A 19,612-nucleotide genomic window follows, 5' to 3' on the forward strand; every position below is an offset into this window, starting at 1 on the left:
CTCGTTCTCGCGTTCATCTCTCCGCGCCCTTTCTCTCCAAGTACAAAACTTTCTTCCAAGAATAAAGGTACATTTCGATCGTGACGGCCCAGAAGACCGTAACTGGTTTAAGATGCTCTAATGGATTAAATCAGCGACAGACTTTCAAACCGCGAGATAATATAAAATGGCGAGAACTTTTCACTGAAATTAGTACGTTGGCAGTAATTAGGAGGACGCTTCACGGGGGTGCATCTCCAGGTGCGAGCGATGCCTGCAATGAATTACAGTTAACGTCCTCGTAGGTTAAATGTTACATCGATGTTGTCATCTATCTGGTAGTTTCGCGTTATACACGGACGTGATCGGCATGCATCGGATTACATCGCATTTGCGGAGAAATCGTTGCTGATGTCATTTGTCCGCCGCTCGAACACCAGCAATCGTTCCTCGCATAATTAATCGCCTATCTGGCAATGTTCGTTCTGTTTCACGGTGGAAACAGGCTTTGTTCGATCGTCATTTGCATCTACAAGGTGTGTATTATCATTAGAATCGGAAACGAATGGATACTTTGAGGAAATATTAATTCCAGCCGATACAATTGGGTCGCGATTAGCAGAATCGCGGAAGCGACAGAAAGTTAAATCGCACGGCTCGAGTAAAATTGATTGGCATCCAGCCTTGGGACAAGTTTTGCTTCGCCGCGTCATCGATCATCCGATAGAAAAAACATTATAAAATTAATGCTTCCCGCCAGCTGACGCATTCTAGCAGTGTCATTTAAAAACCGTGACAAGTATCTCGACGCGGTATGCATACTCGTTTCGTCATTCGTCGCGCAAAATGGATCTCTAGAATCGTCGTGTTTAAATTCGAAGACGCGCAATCGCCGATTTCACTTGCGAGAACGGTTAACGACGAAGCAACAGAAAATGGATATCCTCGCTAAAAGTTTTCACGCGTCGAATCCAGTTCATCGACATTAATACCGCGGGAGCGAAGAAGTCTCGTCGAAGGTTATCGCGATTGCCGTCTTTCATAATTCCATATTCAACGCAGACGCGGTCGCGTTTCAGCCGCTTTCCTTCGAGCGAACGCGTGTGAATCTCAAACAGGCACCCACCGTGGAAAATAACAGACTGTTTCGACCGGGTACGAAGTTCGCGGATAAATGCTTCGCCCCCTTCGATCGTTTTCCCTCGACGCTTCTCGCACTGTTTCGCTTTCCGTGTTGCACCGCCGTCGTGTTATTATTTCATTTGCGCAACGCTTGATTTTACCAGTAATTAAAAAGGCAAACAATGACGAGGAACGGCACGAACCTGCAACGCGCTGTAGTTTCTGTTTGCCTTGTAAGTAGATATTTTCTGTAATTATAGCTTCTGTACGTTTGTCGCTTGAACGAAAATCCCTTTGTTCCTTGAAAATTGTGTGTCGCTCAGATTGCGGGTTAATTAAATCACTTTCCCTGATATTATTACGCAATGCCTATTTAAGGCTTCTATCGCAGTTACGCTTAACATTGTTCGTATTTTACATAACGCTTTTATGATTAAACGTATCAAGCATCAGGCGCTGATAATTTACTTACATCCTGAAAAGATCAAACTTCCTCTGGATTCCAAAGCCAATCGATCTTCTCTTCGAGCGTGATGTAACTTGTACCATGCGACCATCGTCCACCCTCCGACCCCCAACGGAAGAAATCCGTAAACATAGGAAATTCTGGCACGTGTCGCAGCGGGGCTTGAAACTGCACGAGCGTTGTTTGTTGTTCCAACTGATCCTAACGATTCGCGGCCGCTGAATCATATAATTAGAGAGTTGTCGAGGGATTCGAGCGTGTGGCGCAACCGCGGTCACCGCGCAAGAACGCAGGGGAAAGAAACAGCCCCGGCGCTGCGGCGGGATCCTACCGCGCGTTCCCGTGCAATTATAGTTCCCTTTTATCGCGTCGATCATACACCTGGGATCGAGGGATCCGGTTTTACACCGAGCCACGAATGCTTAATGCGTGTTCATTAGCGATCCCGTTGAAAGTGGCCACACGGGGACCTATAATATTCCACGGACGTGATCGATTTACTCCCTGCCTTTCGCGCGTCCCGCAATTGCGGTAATACGCGCGGACGTAGACGCGGACAGCCGCGGACGTAAATCCGCGAGAATTCCGATCGGATTATTTCGTCATTTCCTAACGACCGCCGGAAGGTTGCGAGAGTAACGCGAGTTTACACGTTCCCGTGACTGTGTTAATTAACCCTGCGGCTACGTTCCGGTTAAATGAAATCTGTATCACCGGGAAAAGGATCTAAGAATAAGAGTCTGCCTCGCGGTCAGAGGCATCCAGACCGCTTTCCGTCTCTCCAAATCGAATTAACGAATTAGAAACGTACGTACAGTGGACTGTGCTCGGTTTAGAAAAGAGTTGCCGTGAGTCTCGCTGGGAAAAATTGATTCGTAGCCGGTCTATAACGATCTCTGACTTTAAGAGTATCAGTTATCCACTCCCCCTGGTTCGGAACAGTACGCGACGCTGAAAACTATCCGGTTTGTCGTCCTCCTGTGCGAGATCCTGTTGCAATTGGGAGGGGTCGCCGCGTTATTCTCAGTCGTATCTCGTGATCGAGATTGTTCGGCGAAACAATTGCCGCGCAACGAATTGGAAGTATTCGCGAGAAATGACACGCGAATACAAACGACCCGGCCGTTTCAGGCGCCATGAATTGGCGCACGTAACTGCAACCTTGTTGTCCCGTTACGCCGGTATGGGAAACCGGTGTATTTTTGCGCAGGACGATGTTCAAAATGTTCGCGTCCTCAAGTTTTGCGTCGGATTATGCTGCAATGGGGCGCGACGGTAACTGTATTCGAAATTATGTCACGGTTAACCGGTACTGTTGCCGCGCTTACCTGTTCCTGGATACGACTGCATAAAAAATGAATCATTTCAGTATAACCCGCGCGGGTGAGCAGGATTTTTGCAACACAAATTCGGATAATTTAGGTGCGTGTTAATATTGCACGCTCGCGGATATTTTTAAAAATATTCATGAATTTTTATCACCTTATTTACTGTAAATAAGAATGATATTCCCCACGGACATTATGTGCGAAGATAAAAGCTTGTAACGCAGTATCGATACTTTTTGGGATAACGTTCACTTACCGGCAAAGACTGGAATTAAATACAGCTATACGGCTAGCGTTCTCTCCTCGCGTTTCGGTTCCTCTGGCTCGGGTTTATTTTGCATGCATATTCCGCTCGTATTTTAGATCGTTGAATATTAACGGACGGAAGACATTTTTGCCCGCGATAATACAATAACGTCGTATTATTCGTGCAAACAGTTAACTATAGGAGGAGTCCATCTTCCCCATAATGCAAACGTTTCAGCGAAAGTTTTTTAATTGAAAAATCTGTTATTTTAGTTCCCCGTCCGTTTGCCATTAATTCGCTATTTTGTTCCGCACGCCGTCGAGTTTGCCACTTATAAATAGGTAAGCAGAATAATATAAATTAATAACGCAGTTTGCGAGGCTGTACTTATTTCGAGAAGACGTGTATTTATACGCACGTAACAAAACTTGCTCTACTGTGCCGGTTATATAAGAGATTTTTTGCACCTGCACTTTTAACCAACAACGACACCGGCTCGAAATGAATCGTACGCGAAAGTACGATGATAAATCAGCCCGCATACGCAACACGAGTATCTCTCACCCCCAGCGACAAAAATGTTCGGCGCCACAGCTACGGGTAACGGGGTAAGATGAAAATCGTTTCTCGCGGCGCGCTCTACAGTCGCAAATAACACCACACACGGATAAATTACACGCGTTACGAGCAGCAACCAATTTTCTCGTAGTTTTGCCGAGTGAAAGGTAATTTAACAATATCACGGGCTCCGTGACGCTCTGTCGAGGTCCTCTTTTTCTTTTAACGCCGCCAGTGGTTGTCGTGTAACGGCGTAAAAAGTGCTAGAAAGTGAGGCTCGAATTAGCTGTAATTTTTAGTTTAACGCCATTAAACTCTGGTTAACGGTAGATAATAATATTCGTTAAGATATCCTCGAATTCTCGACACTTTTTCCATCCTGAATTATTCGTAATGTAGGAATTAGTAACTTTTAGCTGCCGTGAATTACCATTATTACCATTTCAGACCTGCTTATATATCGCCACTAAAATGATTTAATAACTACTATCTTATATTCCTTGGTTCTCAAATACTCTTAGTGGTTGTCGTTTAATTCTCTCTGGCAGTACGGTCTTTCTGAAATATTTTCCAGTCTAGCGTCTACGTTATTAAAACTTTGTCTCTCAGAATATATACAATATACATATGTCTCTTTCTCTCGTTTCCTCAGTATCAAGCGCAGGTCTCTTATTCGAAGCGAAGAAAAATCCAATAACCATAGCACAGTTTAAGAAAACAGATCGGAGATAAGGAAAAGTTAAGTTTCAACAATATTTCCTTAAGAAATACAATTGAATTTTTATCGTAGTAAAAAAAGGGCAAACCATTTTTCTGAGGAAGGGAGGATATTCGTTTCGAACGATTCTCCAGCAAATTGTCCACCTGTTCGCTCGTTAGAGAACGTCTTTCACCCTGTTCTTATGTAACACGCCACTTCTGCATACGCGTGTTCGCATACTTCAATCCCGTTTCCGATTCTGCGTGCGTATATCGCGTCGAGTGTCATTATCTCGTAACACCCACGCTCGAACCTGTATATCTACGCGGACTCCATTGCCTTCGCTCGATGCTGGCGCATTGTGAATGCAGCGTATGTAAATAGAGTAGGTATTACACGGCGGCGGCAAGGTTGTAGAACGGATCGCGTGAACGGTTAGCGTTTGCCGGTTAATGAGATGAATTGTACCATATAATGGATCGGCCACACGATCGTGATTGTTCTAACAACGTTCGAGGAATGCGAACGGGTGCAATTCGTTCGCGCAAATCGAACTTTGAATTGCGCGCCGCATCCACGCTCCACGGGACCGGAGGGTTGTTTTAGAATCATGTAAATGCGATCGTTGATACGTTTGGAAAGTTTGAACATCCCTTGCTACGCTTTGTATGCAATGTAAATGCAGTGAGGAATATTGTGAGGTTCTGTGCTACAATCTTATTTAGGATGAAACTTCATCGGAGCATGTAATAATATGCCTTTGCATTATTACTTTCATATGATTTCCTAGAAAACAATTAAAGTTTCTCTCGTAGAAATGACTTCTCCGATGAATTACAGTTTCTCTTGCGAATATTAGTCTGTCACACTATCGTTTTTCACATCGCTCCATATTTGACTCGTCCGCACTCGAAAGACAGTAGAAAATCGCACAGCGCGAGAGGCGAGCTATTTGTAAAGGCTGCACAACAGAGCAAAAGAAACTCAGTTCTCCAATTTGCTTGCCGTGTCTTAAAGCCCTCTATCTTTCCGTACATTTGTTTCAACCGCAGCTTCACGTTCATTACGTATTTCCGTATAATGTACGAAAACATCGAAATCGCACTTTCTCGTGGCGTTCGAGGCGAGGTGGTTCAGTCGAAAGTTGCCAGGCGAAACGCACCGGGTGCAACCGCAACTCGATGCTAAATTGCGAGGGTTTCCATCCGCGTAATAGGCTGTAATCGCGTCGAAATTACGAAGACGCGTCTCGACGAATCCTCGACGATAATTGAACATATAGCGTTTGCACAGACCGTCTCAATGATTCTGCAAACCCACATACGAACAGGCTCTAAATTCCAATGAATTTTAACACGAAATATTATGTCTGATTGCAGGCGTACATAAAAAAGGAATTGGGAAAAGTGGTGGTGTACACGACTACCTCTGGCATCGTGAGAAAAACGTTCTACAATTGCAAGAAGGTGAAGCAAATTCTGAGGACGCACATGGTCAAATACGACGAATTGGACTTGTTCGGTGACGCAGAGCTACAGACCGAGCTCAGAGAGCGTTTGGGTTCCATGGTGATACAGTTGCCACAGCTTTTCATCGACGGGCAACATATCGGGGTACGTACATTTACGTTCTATCGTGATACGAACTTAATTGCATTATTTACAAAATGTTTATGCAAAAGCGCAGTCGATGCAATTGTTCATTAGTTTGCAGAACGATAACCGTACGCTTAGAAAGCAGAATTAATTTCTGCGTGCGAAAGTTAAATGATTCTGGAATTCAACAGGCGAATTGGTTTTCTATTATACCAACTGCAATTAATCATTTTAGATGTAAGATTTGGAAAAGGAAATTTTTGCTTTTGCGAACGTGAAAAAAAAAACGCGCGAGCGTTCGATCTCTGAAGGTTATAGGTGAACGGAAACGGGGGCGAAAAAATGAAATGCAAGATATGAGCGAAATCGTAAGCATAAGACCGTGAAACGTAACGCGATAATGTCAGAGTAAGGTGTCTGGTGTGTGGGAGTGATGGTGAGAAGAAAATCACTGTAAAGAAATAAGTAGTATTGGAAAAAAATGTATGTACCAAGAAATGCTTTACCCGCAATGAATCACAAATTTGAAGAAATTTATATTACTATCACTGTACACCTTCTTTACTTCGATCTGATGAAGAACAAAGTTTCACTTCATATTATGCGAAATATCAGGCAAATTTCACAAGGTGCAAACGTAAGGTTGCATACAGCTACAGTCAAAAATACCAAATAACGTTTCGCGGTATAAAAATTGTATGATCGATCTAACAATAGAAACATTCGTAAATAGTGGATAAGGTCAATCGTGCCAATCACGACTCGCTTCCGATATTACACCCACACCCCCTGTCATCATAAAATACCCAGCGATCGCCGACACGAATTAGGAATCGATCGACGAGGCGAAACCATAAAATAACCATAGAACCCTAACCTTTCGCGTGCATTTGCCAACGGTTTCCGGTTAGATGCGCATCCCGCGGCGGATCCGGAAGGTTAAATCTGTTGGCGCGTAACTCTCTCTTAACTCCGTCGCGGCTAATTATCGATGCTTATCGAGGCCTTCGTTGGGACGCGCGACTACCGGTGGAATAATCAACGTGAATTTCCAGCGGACGTCCGCAGGAGATCGGTACCTGCCGGCACGTGGCCCGTCAGCCCGCGATAAGATGCTCGCACGGCGGTTATCATCGGAGCGACGTTGAATAATGAAACGTGAGCATCTGCCGATGACTTGCTCGGCCAGGCTTGCGCTCGACGCCCGTCAAACCGGCTGCCACCGTCTTCGTTATCGATTTTCTCGCCTACGAGGAACGGTAATCGTTTCTTCATAGCCTCTCGCTGTCCCTTTCCCTCGTATCGAACACCGCGATCGGCCTCGCGATCTCGTACGTACCGTACTCCGTGCGAGGAACATAAAACTTCGTGGTCGTTAGCGTCCCAGACGTTCGAACGCGGTATTGTACGGAACGGAGTTCCTTATTGCGACACGTAACGATATTGTTACAGTCGCTGCTTCTGGATCTGTTGGACGCGATCTACCGATACGATTATCTCTGTTCCTCGATGTCGAGGTCCTTGTCCTGGGATAAGTTCTCGTTGGTAGAAAGCTTGAGATTCGCGTTGAAAAATGGCACTATTATTGATACATACTACTTGGTGCCAGAAAAAAATACTTGATTGGTAGAATCGTTAGAAATTATCTATAAAAAATTGGAAGATGTTAAAGTATCAACGTGGATCATTTGTTAGGTGTTGAGGTAGATCCTTGCGAACGCTGTCTGACTCTAGCCGTGCGCGAAATACAATAACCCGTTCCAGCTGCGTGACTCACCTTGTGTAGTTCCACTTTAGTGGGAATACGGTGACCTTAGCCCATACGTATCGAATCGGAACAGGCGTGTGCAAATTTCGACCCTTAACCTCGAAGGCCTTCGCCGCGCGGACTGGTCGGAGAGAAAAAGCTGTCCCCCGCGACCTTATCGGCGATCGAAAGAACCAGTCGTCCGGCGTCGGTTCTCTCGCGAATTTCTCACAAGGCCGTCGCCGCGTTGCACAACACGGCACGCTCGCGGATCGTTCGAGAAAGCGGCGAGGCCGCCGCGAGGGAAATCACCGCGAAATGTCAAAGATGACCGAGGAGCGACGCTCGCGCGCTTGGAATCCGCTCGCAGCCGGAAATCTGCGGACGACAAGCGGTTGCGCAATCGACGCGAGAAAGTCTTTTGTATGCGGAACGGCACCCGTGCATACGCTTTTACCGTCCGTTCATCGGATCGAGGGATTTCGAGGTGCATCGAGGCAGCTGCACGGCCGCCACGGACGTCCTCGTTGCCGTACGCGTCGATTTACAACGGTTCCGCAATCGCGATTTCTTTCTCGCCACGTCAGGCCTGAGCTCTGCTCGATGGCTTTCGCGATCGGCAGCTCGAGAAGGTTCTGCGCCGATTGCTGCGTATCGCACTTTTGACGGGAGAATCGAACTTGCGTTAAACATCGCTTAACACTTTCCTCCACGTTTCTCTCTCTCTTAACGCGATGATGGCTTGCTTCCAATTAAAAAGTAAAACTGGTAACGCAAGAGTTAAATTAACTGCAACAGAACGTAAAAACGAAACAAACACACGGGTTTTTCGTTACTTTCCAACGGGAACGAATGGTTGCCAGTTGGTTCTAGTTTTGTAATTCAATTTTAACGCGTGTCAGCTGAAATGAAGACGCAATACTATTGCTGGGCGGTGCAGCGAGATATCACGGATTAGACACGCGAATGCTCGGGTACAGTTAGGGTGTCGGTTCCGGTGTTGCGTTCAGCGGAACAGATGATTTCGCGTTCAACATTCTTCTTAAACCTTGTACACACTCACGGATATTATCTGCAAACAAGACACGCAAACTGCATACAAACACCGTCAATTTGTTACTCGCAGACAGTTTGCAAATAGCCTGTATACATTGTTTGCGGACAGTCTGAATGCATCGTTTACAGACTATTTGCAAAGTCTGGTCGCAGTCCAAATAATAGACTTTGTCCTCATATATTATCCCCCATTTTTCGTACGATTGTTTACGAACGGTTTACGAATCAATCTCCATGGAAACCCATGGAGGTGCCATTTGCATCTGGCGTTGGTAAGTGTGAAAAGGGCTTTTTACAGCGCGCTGTTACGACGGCTGGATGATCTTCTTGCTCGCGGCTGGTGGTCATTATACGCACGCTGCTTTTCTGCTACGTTTACGACGATACTGTTGCCCTTCTCGCTGGTCGAGCGCGCGAAGAAAGTTCTGCGCGGACAATGCCGCGCTTCACCGCGATTTGCATCTTGCGCATCGGTTGCTCGCGCGGAAAATGATGCTTCCGATAATGCCGTTCGCCTCGAAACTAGGACCGTTCCTCGATGTCCTTGGTCGAGTTGGGAAAGAACCATGGCGTTGAACAAAGTTGGTCACGCGGGATTTAGGTCCCGCGATTTATGCAAACGAGAGCCGGAGCCGTTTGGCGATCCATTGAATTGAAAGTTTCGGTTTCTCGATTTGTTGGGAAGGAAAGTGTTCGAGATGAATTACGTTGGCTATAAACTGAATTCTAAACGACTCTAATTCGACGATGATTAACGCGGCTGATTCGGTGAGCACGGTCAACGCTCGAGCTGGTTACGAACGCTTAGCGCAGATACGATCTTAATCGATTCGCGCTTTCTTATTTTTTTTTCCTTCTCACGATCGAGAATAAAATCTCCCCGTTTCTAGAAATCGACACGCGCAATGCCATTCGAATCGGACGGAATTCACACGCTTTAAATCGTGCACGCTTCGCACCGTTTATTCCGACCATTTGTATGCACGCGCACGCGCTCCCGTCGTTATCGAATTCTGCAAACGCGACCCTACGCTGATAACGAGCCGAGACCTTGATTTCTAGCTTTGCCAATTCACCGCTTCGATAAAGCGACTCCTGCCGTTAGAACCGGTCACACGAACGTACCTGATATCCGCACACATCGCGATGCCAGCCTTTTAAAGTGTTCAGCCCCGCTCCAAAGGAGACGAACGATCGTGCACACCGTTTCGTGTCACGCAATTAGATGCGAACCTTCGATAAACGCACAGGCGTGCAATTACTCTGCATCGGGGCTAGTAAATTGCATCAGAGGGTGGCTGGCGAAATTCCGAAGAAATGGCGAACATTCCTGGCCGCTGATGGACGAGCGACGATCCCTCTGCGACAAGTTAAACGAGTTGAAGCCAAACGGAGCGTATTTCGTAGCCAACCTCCGGAAAGAACCGCGTAATCGGATTGGAAGTTCGCAGCTGTTACCTTGGCCCAATTAACGTCTCATAATAGAAGCCATTTAATTAATGCGAGGCGGGTGCGCGCGTACGAACGATATTGGTCAATGGAAACGAATGATAACGGAATATCTTGGCCAGAGTCTTGCGTTCACGGCCGCTCGAGCCAAAGATAATTGTCGAATATTCAGAAAAGGTGTGACGATTTTATTGACCGCCGTGAACTGCTTTATAATGAAAATCTCCGCGCAATCGTGCGAATTACCGAACACAGAACGAAACGGGTAGTTTTCGAAACGAGAGAAAATGGCAGATCGTTTTGTCCGCTGTGTCTCGAGTTCTCATAACACTTTGATCGGTGAAATTGGTCAAGTTTCACCGAGAATTCTTGCACAAAGCTGCTTTGAAACTCGATGGAAGTTAAAATTGAATGGCTGACAGAGGCACTGAAGAATGTTAATGACATTTAAATTTATGTGTGCGCGGAAGTTAACTGTTTTATGAATGTATGATCATTGCGCGATAAGAATGTAATATATTAAGACGTTTCTCTCGGTGTATGAGAATGTTCGGTTTAATTTGAATTTAAGGGCTCGTTCTCATGATCTCTTTCTCATTATTGTCGGGGATAATGTACGTTATCTCGCACAGTACTTTTTCATATCTTTAATATTAATATAATTTTGCGTATAATATCCACTATCTGATCGATAGGAAGAGCAGGGGTATATTTATGAAATTTGTTGCTGCAATTTTTAAGCGTTCGCGTTACGATCGAATGTCCAACACAGACACGGATTTTTTTAAAGCGATTTCTCTCCTAGAAGAGCGAAGAAAGTAAAAGTGAAAATAGAGTGCGGTTTAAGATTCATAAAACGGAATTACTTCGGACTTAATAGCGCCTTGGTTGACCCTCACCTTTTCAACACCGTGACATTCTGCTCGTTTTACATTTTGTATCATTTCACCGTGGTATGGCGAGGAATTTATTAAACAAACCTGAGTTCGAGGCTTCTGGTAATAAAAATAGCTTCTGCCAGGCGGAATTCTCTTTCTTCTTCTCTATTTAGTAGAAAAACACTTTGGTAAGAAGAAAGTTGAGAGCACTGAGCACACTTTACGGAATATCTCAGAACCTATCTAGCTAAAAAAAAAATGCATCGAAGATAAGAATTGTTTGCTTCTAATCAAGAAGTTCAACTATCGCAGCTACTTCTCTAGTAATTTTTCATTTCAATCGCTTTCGCGTAGAATGCAATTACGATTCACAAATTACGTTTCGACTAGATAAATGAAAACTTTGAATGAAGTGATCGCGTTCGTAATTTTCGAACCCTGGATGCGAAATTGGAGTTTCGACCAGTCAATCAGTCAAGCAATTACCCCAAGGTACACGCACGCATGAACTCCGCGTTCGTTAATTTAACCGCATTCCACTGCGCCCGCAATCGGCGCCGATTCTTCGCCGGCGAACACATAATTCGTTTCGTTCTCCGGACACGTATCGGGGCTGCGTGTTCCATCGACACCCTCGCGATTACCCAAATTCCCACAGCGTCGCGTAGCGACACTGCCAATCGAATCGTCCCGTGTGCATGTGCATTAAACGCTTTGAATCCAAAATCACCAACACAAACCCGTGGCTACGATCGCGCAATGCGAAATTATAGCGCCGTATAGAATGTACGTTAAGTCACGTTATATTACCCACGTCTGCAACATTTGGGTGCACGTCCAACACATTTGTCCAGATGAACTCCTTGGCTTCTGAACCACTAGGCTTCACATTCGCAACGTTGGTGTGCGAAACTCGCGCTATAAAAGACAGGTTACCTCGAGTCGTATCTCGAGTCACGCTACTCTCCGCATTTGCATTCGCACAGGTGATTGCAGGTCGAAATCGCAGTTTCACTCGAAAAATGACGACTATCGATAGAACCACTGGCCCACGGGTTTACATCAGTTACACGGTAGTGTATCTATCATAATCCGTACCCTCGTTTGCATATACAACCGCATCTTCGGTTTGGCCGCTCGCGATAGCCATAGCTATCTATACGGTGGATAAACACGCTGGCGAAATGTCAAACCACCTTAGCCAAGGCCAGCCTGGGGGAAAGAGAAGTAACTGGCGAAGGAGCGAGTAGGAAGGGATCGAAAGGTGAAGTCGTTCGCGTTACAAGACACCGCACCACGGTCCACTGTGGTCTTTCGCGAACGTGTGCACACGAAAGAGCCGCGCTCCAACCGCATTCCTGATCGACCACGCCAGAGACGATAGCCGCGTTCGCGTTCGATCGCCGGCCGGACTAGGCCACTACCTGCGAAATGGATTCTTTGCCTGTATTTCGTGTCGTCCGTGTGGTTCTTTATTCCTTTCGGTGGATATTGTCGCAATACGATGCCTGATGGATTAGAAACGCAGCTCGCGTTAGGTGAAAGGCATCGATCGTCCGTTTTTTCGTAACGCGTTACGACAGCCATCGGCGACCATCGAACGCGAAAGACAAGAAAAAAATCAAATGCCTTTCCAAGTTTCCACGAATCATATTTCTCCGTTCGACGTCCGCTTTTCAGAGGCCAGAGTTGGAGTTTCGACGAAATTGATGGCGATACGATGAATTTTTCGATCGGCTTATTTACGCGAACTGTCGGTTGATTAATCGATTAATAAGTTCGGCGATGTTCGTTCGTTTTCGTTCGTAACTCGTTCGATGGAAAGCTGGAATTAAGGAACGCTCTCTTCCCCCTCGAAGGGTCGTTAATATTCATGAATAAGGATAAATCTTGCCGGACCTCGTATAAATTAAGATAAAATGGCGGGCAGAGAGCGTCGAGCGGCGACGGAACGATTCGGAGTAGTTTCATTTTGTACCGGTTTTTACCACGCGCGGTAGTGACGAAATGTTTCCAGGAACCGAGTTAAAAATTGAGGCACGTTTTTTGCAGGCCACCTTCGCGTTATTTGCCAATCCCTTTCACGGCGCGCTAAATCGTTGCACACTTTCTATACCTGCATGTGTACGGAAAAAAGTCGGCAGAGGAAAAAACGGGCCAAGTAGAATAGCAAAAAGTAATCACGGCCAATCATCGGAGCGCGTGACCGATTAAACGGTGAAACTTCGTAAAATCTTCATTACCGAGAGTAGCAGCCGTGCGTGGGTTCACGCGATACCGTTAAACGGTCCTCGATAAAATACAGCGGAACAGCTAAATCGTTTGACAGCGAAACCGACGTGATCACGACGGTTATTAGCCGCGTCATAAATATTTTAATACGATTTTCCTCCGTTTATAGACGACCTTCCAGCGCCACTGTACGAAGCCACGTATCGTGATTGCTAACGATTATCGTATATTCAAAATTGCAGTCGATATAACCAGCTACGCTTCCTGTGAACGGGCAAAGCCAAACCGCACGGGAAGCGGAGAAAAAGGCAGAAACAGAGAAAGAGAGGGCAGACGAAAGTTCTTCCGATTTTTGTTACGCGTTCATAGCGGAGTTTTATTAATACTGCGTTACGGGTGGTCTTCGAGTCATTAAAAGTTGTTTCTTGTTACAGGGATTTGACACCGTGGAGCGACTGAACGAGTCCGGAGAACTGAGAAATATGCTTAAACCTTACCAGGTAATTAAAAGTTACGTTTTATGAGCTACCGCCTTTCCGCGGCACGTGCATAACTTGTTCTTCGGTTGTTGGTTGCTTTTCGAAACCTTTGACACGATATACAGTTCGATGCATAGGGTGTCTCGCATTTGCACGCGTGAACTTTTATAAATGCTTTATTAACGCAATGGGCGTCGATCGAGTTGAAATGTCAATTCGTTGGAAATTGTGGGTTGGACCATTATCGGTTTGACAGTTTCAATAATATTCTTGTTCTGTTAAGATGAGTCAGTTAACGTGTTCGACTGACAGCAACTGATATTTACGAGCAGTGGCGTGCGTAACCGTTTCAAAATTTATCCAGAAACAATCCCAGAGTCAGACGCGCATCTCAGAGCTGGATATGTTTAGCTAGCTTTCGATCGAAAGAATCCAGTTCCTGCGGGCGTATCCGCGGCTGAACACGCGGATTTACCATAATCTCGCGTCACCGTGTAATCCTCGAGGGAGCGACGGAGAGGACCGTCGATACTCCTGCTAACGGAGAATTATTTGACCGTTGTGGAATTCCGTGTCGATTCCGAGAATTCGCCACGTAACTATGTTCCATGTCCGCGGGATATTTATGCCGCGTAGAAGAATGGAACAGCCGCGTCGGGCATTATACACATAACTGCGCGCCATAAAGGAATTTGAACGCGGTGTCGTGCGGGCCCGCGCTCGCGCTCGCGCGCCGTAATCCGTCGCGAACGCAAGGTTGTACGATCCTTTCACTTTTATCCGGCGATATCTACCTCCACCTTCCTTCTCCGTCGCGATCATAAATTTCGATGCCGCGCAATTCAGGTTTACCTTGCTGCGAGTAAAGGTCGTTTACACTGTTCCTACCACTATCACTTTCCTGGTGTACCTTCCGCGCGTCCAACCCTTCGAGACCACGGGGAGGCGTCCTTTGGACCCGTGTCAATGTTCAAGGACCAACGTTATTTTAACATCGTTGGTCCGCGTTCCTGAGAATTGGGAAACTTACATGGCCGTCGAAGAAATTTCGAAGGTCGGTCTTCTTATATCATGACCAGACCTCGATAATCCAAAGGTGAGACACGCAAAGTAACGGCAACAGCCAGTGAATCGTGCCGCTCTTTCAGAAAACATTGGCCATCCTCCCCTTGACCTCATTATGCTCGCGGAAAATTGATAAAGCCACCGCGAGAGAACGCGTAAAATCTGTTCCTGATCGTGCGAATGAAAATTAATTATTCGTTTTGGTGTGTCGGCAAGACGAGTAATTAAGCGATGCTCGCGACGCAATTTTCCCCCTTGCAACTTTACGCAATACTTGCATAATGTATCGTTGCTATTCTAATCTTCCTTTGTACGATAAATATATACTTCGCGCACGTAACCTGCACGCGCGTGTAGGATTTAGTTCATTAGCAGGTTGAATAGCAACTCTTTTCATCCACGTCGGGGTACAACTTTCGTTACAGAAGCATGGGGGTTATGTCAGTGTTCCCATCGAAACCGATAAAATTAGCGGTAATTTAAAAAATACTATTGAAGACACATGTTCTGCACGCATCAGCGATATCTGACGTGTAATAAAACGATTGGACGCGTACAAAGAGGAATCGAAGCAAAAACGCTAGAATTGGGACCGGGTTTCGAAACGACGAACGCCGAACTCGAGGAAGTTAAACAAACAATTTCGTTTCTCACATTCCCCCGCAAGTCGGCGTGCGTTTTTTCGCGAAGAATGCAATTGAAAATGAGTAAAAGTGAAAGCGTGATTGCGCAACGTCGCCCAGCGGACCGCGTGCGCTGAAAACTAACGTAGGAACGGGAATCGTCACGCTTGTTTTATAATCATCGAACGATAGTGTCCCGCGATCGTTCGCCCGTTACGTCGAGCACATTAAGCAGACGAGGTACGAACGTTAGCTGGAATCGATTCGGCTAGTCGAGCTGAGAGAGGTACCACTGACATTTCTGGTTATTAGCCCACATTTGGGGGCGCACTGTCACCGAAATAGCATTTGTATAAACGGGAACAGTGATTCTGGCTTTATTAGCCTTGCCAACATAAACGTGCAGCGAGACAGGGTAATGAGAAACGACGGTTGTAACTACATCGTGTAGACAATGCGTGAATTTGGTTAACGATACCAGTGAGACCAGAATCTTTGCTGCTCTGTGCTCGCACCCTATCAGTCACAAGGTTTCCAAGTTTTCCTAACAACTAGCCTGACGCAGCGCTTGCTTTATTTAAACTACTTAGTCGAAAGCGTTGTGATACGAAGAAGCTTCTCGCACGTGGAGCAAAGTGTTACTACTATTGTTATTACCGATTTGCATTTCAGAGTGAGGACGCATGCACGCTATGCTCGTTCTGCGGTGGTCACCAGAAGCAGATGTGCCCAGAGTGCAACGGCAGCAAAAGGTCCGTCTATCGCAACGACTTCACGGCGGAATTCGTCGCGCTGAAGTGCGCCAAGTGCGACGTGAACGGTCTGATTCGCTGCCCCCGTTGCTGAAGCGCCGATACACGAGGTCGTGGAAAAAGGACGCGCGGGTGCCCGGAACGACCATCGCCGCCGCCTCGATCGTCCTGCAACGAATCCACGCGTCCCTCTATTTAAGACTAAGGTGCTACGAGAAGTATATTGCATGTTAAACACACGTTACGGGGTGGTGCACGCTGTCTCTCGTCGCGAGCAACGAGCAGATCCCACTCGTTCGACTCGAGTTTTCTTTACTTCCGTTCCGTTTAGGAGGCGAGCGCTTCGGATTGTTACAGATAAATTATAGGAAGCTACCGCGGAAGTTCGAGGTGAAACGGTGCTGGCACGCTCGATCGTGAACGTCGAGCCGGATTCGCAGCCGCTGACTGCGCGACCACGCACACGTGAAACTGTAAAATATCGACTAATAAAGCTTATCTAATGTTTTGTAATATGCAATCGGGATACTTCGTCTCTCGTTACTATTGTACCGTTTCCACGTTCCCTCGTTACGAGATTCCCGTTTGCGCGGAGCGCAAAGTTTTATCCCGAACCAACACAGCCGTCTGTCTGTTCAGCTTGTACCAATTCCCCGCATTCCTCTACCGCGCGCTCCTACTTTCGGCTCCACCTGTTACAACCCCATTTAATCTGCAACTGGCGGCAGCAACTCCAACGCCGCTGCTTCGAAACAGAATAAACACGGTACGAGCAACCCTCGGAAACTCGCTTCCATCTCTCCATCAACAGGTTAAGCAGAACGGTAAGTACACGTACGAGCGTCCACGGATCCGTTCGAAATAGCGTTTCTGTACGTACGCGTGCAACAACTCCAGTTGTCGGTCCAATAAAACGGATGTTCGCTCTTCGTCGAAGTAGATTAGAATTCCAAAGGGAGCAACGTTCGCGTTCGATCGATCTCCACGGCCGCAACTGTCGCGCAACTGCGATCGAAGCGCGCGCGGAGGTGTAATTAGCGCGCTTTCGTTTCGTACGCGATGCGATTACGAGGAAACCACGCGCAATTAACGCGAGACGAGGCGTTTAATTCGTTACGAGGCGGGATTCGAATCTTTCTGCCGCGTTGTTATCGCGGTCAGGTAATTTTGTCGTCAGACAAGCGTTCGCGCGATCCTGTCATTCCTTGGGGGTGGAAATTCACTGGACTCGGTGCGTAGGAAGTCGGAATTCTGTTCGCGGATTTATCTGCTGCAAGGGACACTGGTGTAATTGGCCGTTTTCTGTTTAGCAGGTAAAGCGTTTAAAATATAGCGGGTTCGGTTGCGTGTTAACGTACGCTAATTAACTGGAGAGCAGCTCGATGGCGGCGGGACATTTCCGTGGCGAAACCAGACCCCGAGTTTCCCTTAACTGGCCGTCATAAGTTCAACGGATTACAAACTCGCTTAATCCGTGGTCTCGGGATAAACTTTATCTTTCCCTCATCTACAAGTCAGTGTCACTGTTACTCAATCGATATTGCTTGCATGTCCAACGTTAACCCGTTCACGCCGCGCTGCTCGCTCGCCCGTGTCGCTCTAAACGTGTCCGGAATAAAACATGTTTTTGGAAACCTGGCATGATAACGTATCCCGGATTAGCATAGACGTATAAATTATTCATACTCTCGATGTTGATCTCGGTTTAACAAGAAATCGCTACGTATTAATTGTAAGCAAAGGTTCTATTAAGATAAAGCGGTATGTGCCGCGGAAACTGGCGAAAAAGTCAGCGATACTAGATACTAACAATTGCTACGTGTTCCAATATACTTTACGACCTCGCACAATTTCATCATATCGATCAGACTGTTGAGCAATCTCTTTAAATATTAGTTTATTGGATTTTAGGAATGAATTTAAACAAAATTTATACTTTCAAGTTCCATATACTCTTAGTGTCGATCGGTTCTCAATACGATCGACTATTCGCAGAACAACAACCTACGAGAGAGCTGGTTCACGATTATTCCAGCTGGTTCCTCAAGGAAAGCAGTGCTTCCGAAGGTTATATCTATAAAAAGAGCAGAAAAGGGAGAGAGACGTGACACAACAACGCAACAATGGTTTCGTACTCGGCAGCATTTAATTGCGAAGGCTGAATCACGGCGGCGTAAAGTAGGTTTTGTCGGGCGAAGGGGGCCGCGTTCTGGAAAGAATATAGGACAGAACGCTCCGCGAAGAACTGTCCACCGCTAAAGTTCAGGAAAGACGTACTTCCTGTTCGTTGACTCGCCGCGTTTAATTGCGGCATCCGCGGTATAATGGCGCGTTAGGTATTCACGATTTTCTCACGCGCGCGAGAGAATTATCGCGTACACGGGAGGATACTTATACCGTGGGACGATCGAGGTTTTTCCAGAGGATCTACGCTTTCCGTCGCTCTCCGCGATGCCGCGAAACGCAGGGGCTGGATTTGTTTGGCCTCGTCGGGTAAATATTTAGCGAGACGTATTGGGTGGCTCGAAGATCGGACCTGTTTTTCCAAATGGCGGATCTTGTTTGGCAAGGTCCACCTTTCGAGATCATATTTCTGGATACTCGGAGATTATTAATGTTTCTCTTGAAATGACAAAGCTCTTTTTCTTCGCAAGAAGAAGGAAAATGTATATTTTTTCAGCGAAATCTCGAAGGAAACGCCATGATTCAAGATAACATTTGAGCATCTCGATAGGATTCAAATTTTGAAATTGCAATCTCAGAAACTTTCTGATTGTTAATGTCCTTTTCTTTTTTAATTACTAACTATCGATGTTGCGATAATTGAAAATCTACCTCACTGAAGTTTCAAAATCCCCCTGTAGATTGAATAATTATCGCGCAGGAAAGCGATCCTCCAGAAATTGTTACCGTGAAATCGGTCTATTAGTTCTGCCAGTAGAATAGCTCCAGATTGGTCAGACGCCCGTACGTACACGCACACGTATTCAATCGCCAGCAAAGTGAAACGCGACCGACGAACGCAGCGTCGAACATTTCCACACGGTTATTTTCTATCACTGCAGACAATAACAGGCGGCGGTTTAATTAACCCAGCGGAACACGCTAATCGCCCTAACGCTCGACGCGGTCGCGTGTCGCCGCGATCGAAGGGCCGGCGATTACGCATGCACGCAACAAGTCACATCGATAGCTGGTATCTCGTGCCGTTCAAAAAGCACATTTACAATGCATGGACAGCAATTAGCTGCCATTTCCGCGGCAACTAGATGCTGATTTACGACAGTGCGCCTGGCCATCGTATTGCAACGCACGGACCCTTCATCCAACCGTATA

At 46.4% G+C, this 19,612-nt stretch overlaps 1 protein-coding gene across 2 annotated transcripts in view; it reads left to right on the plus strand.

Moving 5' to 3' along the window:
• Nucleotides 1-19,612, plus strand: part of LOC143433606 (uncharacterized) — a 232,917-nt gene that overhangs the window by 15,553 nt on the left and 197,752 nt on the right. Inside the window, exons 2-4 of one of the 2 annotated variants that reach the window (XM_076911034.1) lie at nt 5,780-6,013; nt 13,792-13,857; nt 16,197-16,389. In XM_076911034.1, coding sequence (XP_076767149.1) covers nt 5,780-6,013; nt 13,792-13,857; nt 16,197-16,370 — 474 coding nt within the window. In that variant the 3' untranslated portion in view covers nt 16,371-16,389. Of the gene's footprint in view, nt 1-5,779; nt 6,014-13,791; nt 13,858-16,196; nt 16,417-19,612 lie in introns of those variants that run through there. The other variant, XM_076911033.1, reaches the window with a different exon arrangement.

Source organism: Xylocopa sonorina, chromosome 3, assembly GCF_050948175.1.
Source record: "Xylocopa sonorina isolate GNS202 chromosome 3, iyXylSono1_principal, whole genome shotgun sequence".
NCBI classification, from domain to species: domain Eukaryota; kingdom Metazoa; phylum Arthropoda; class Insecta; order Hymenoptera; family Apidae; genus Xylocopa; species Xylocopa sonorina.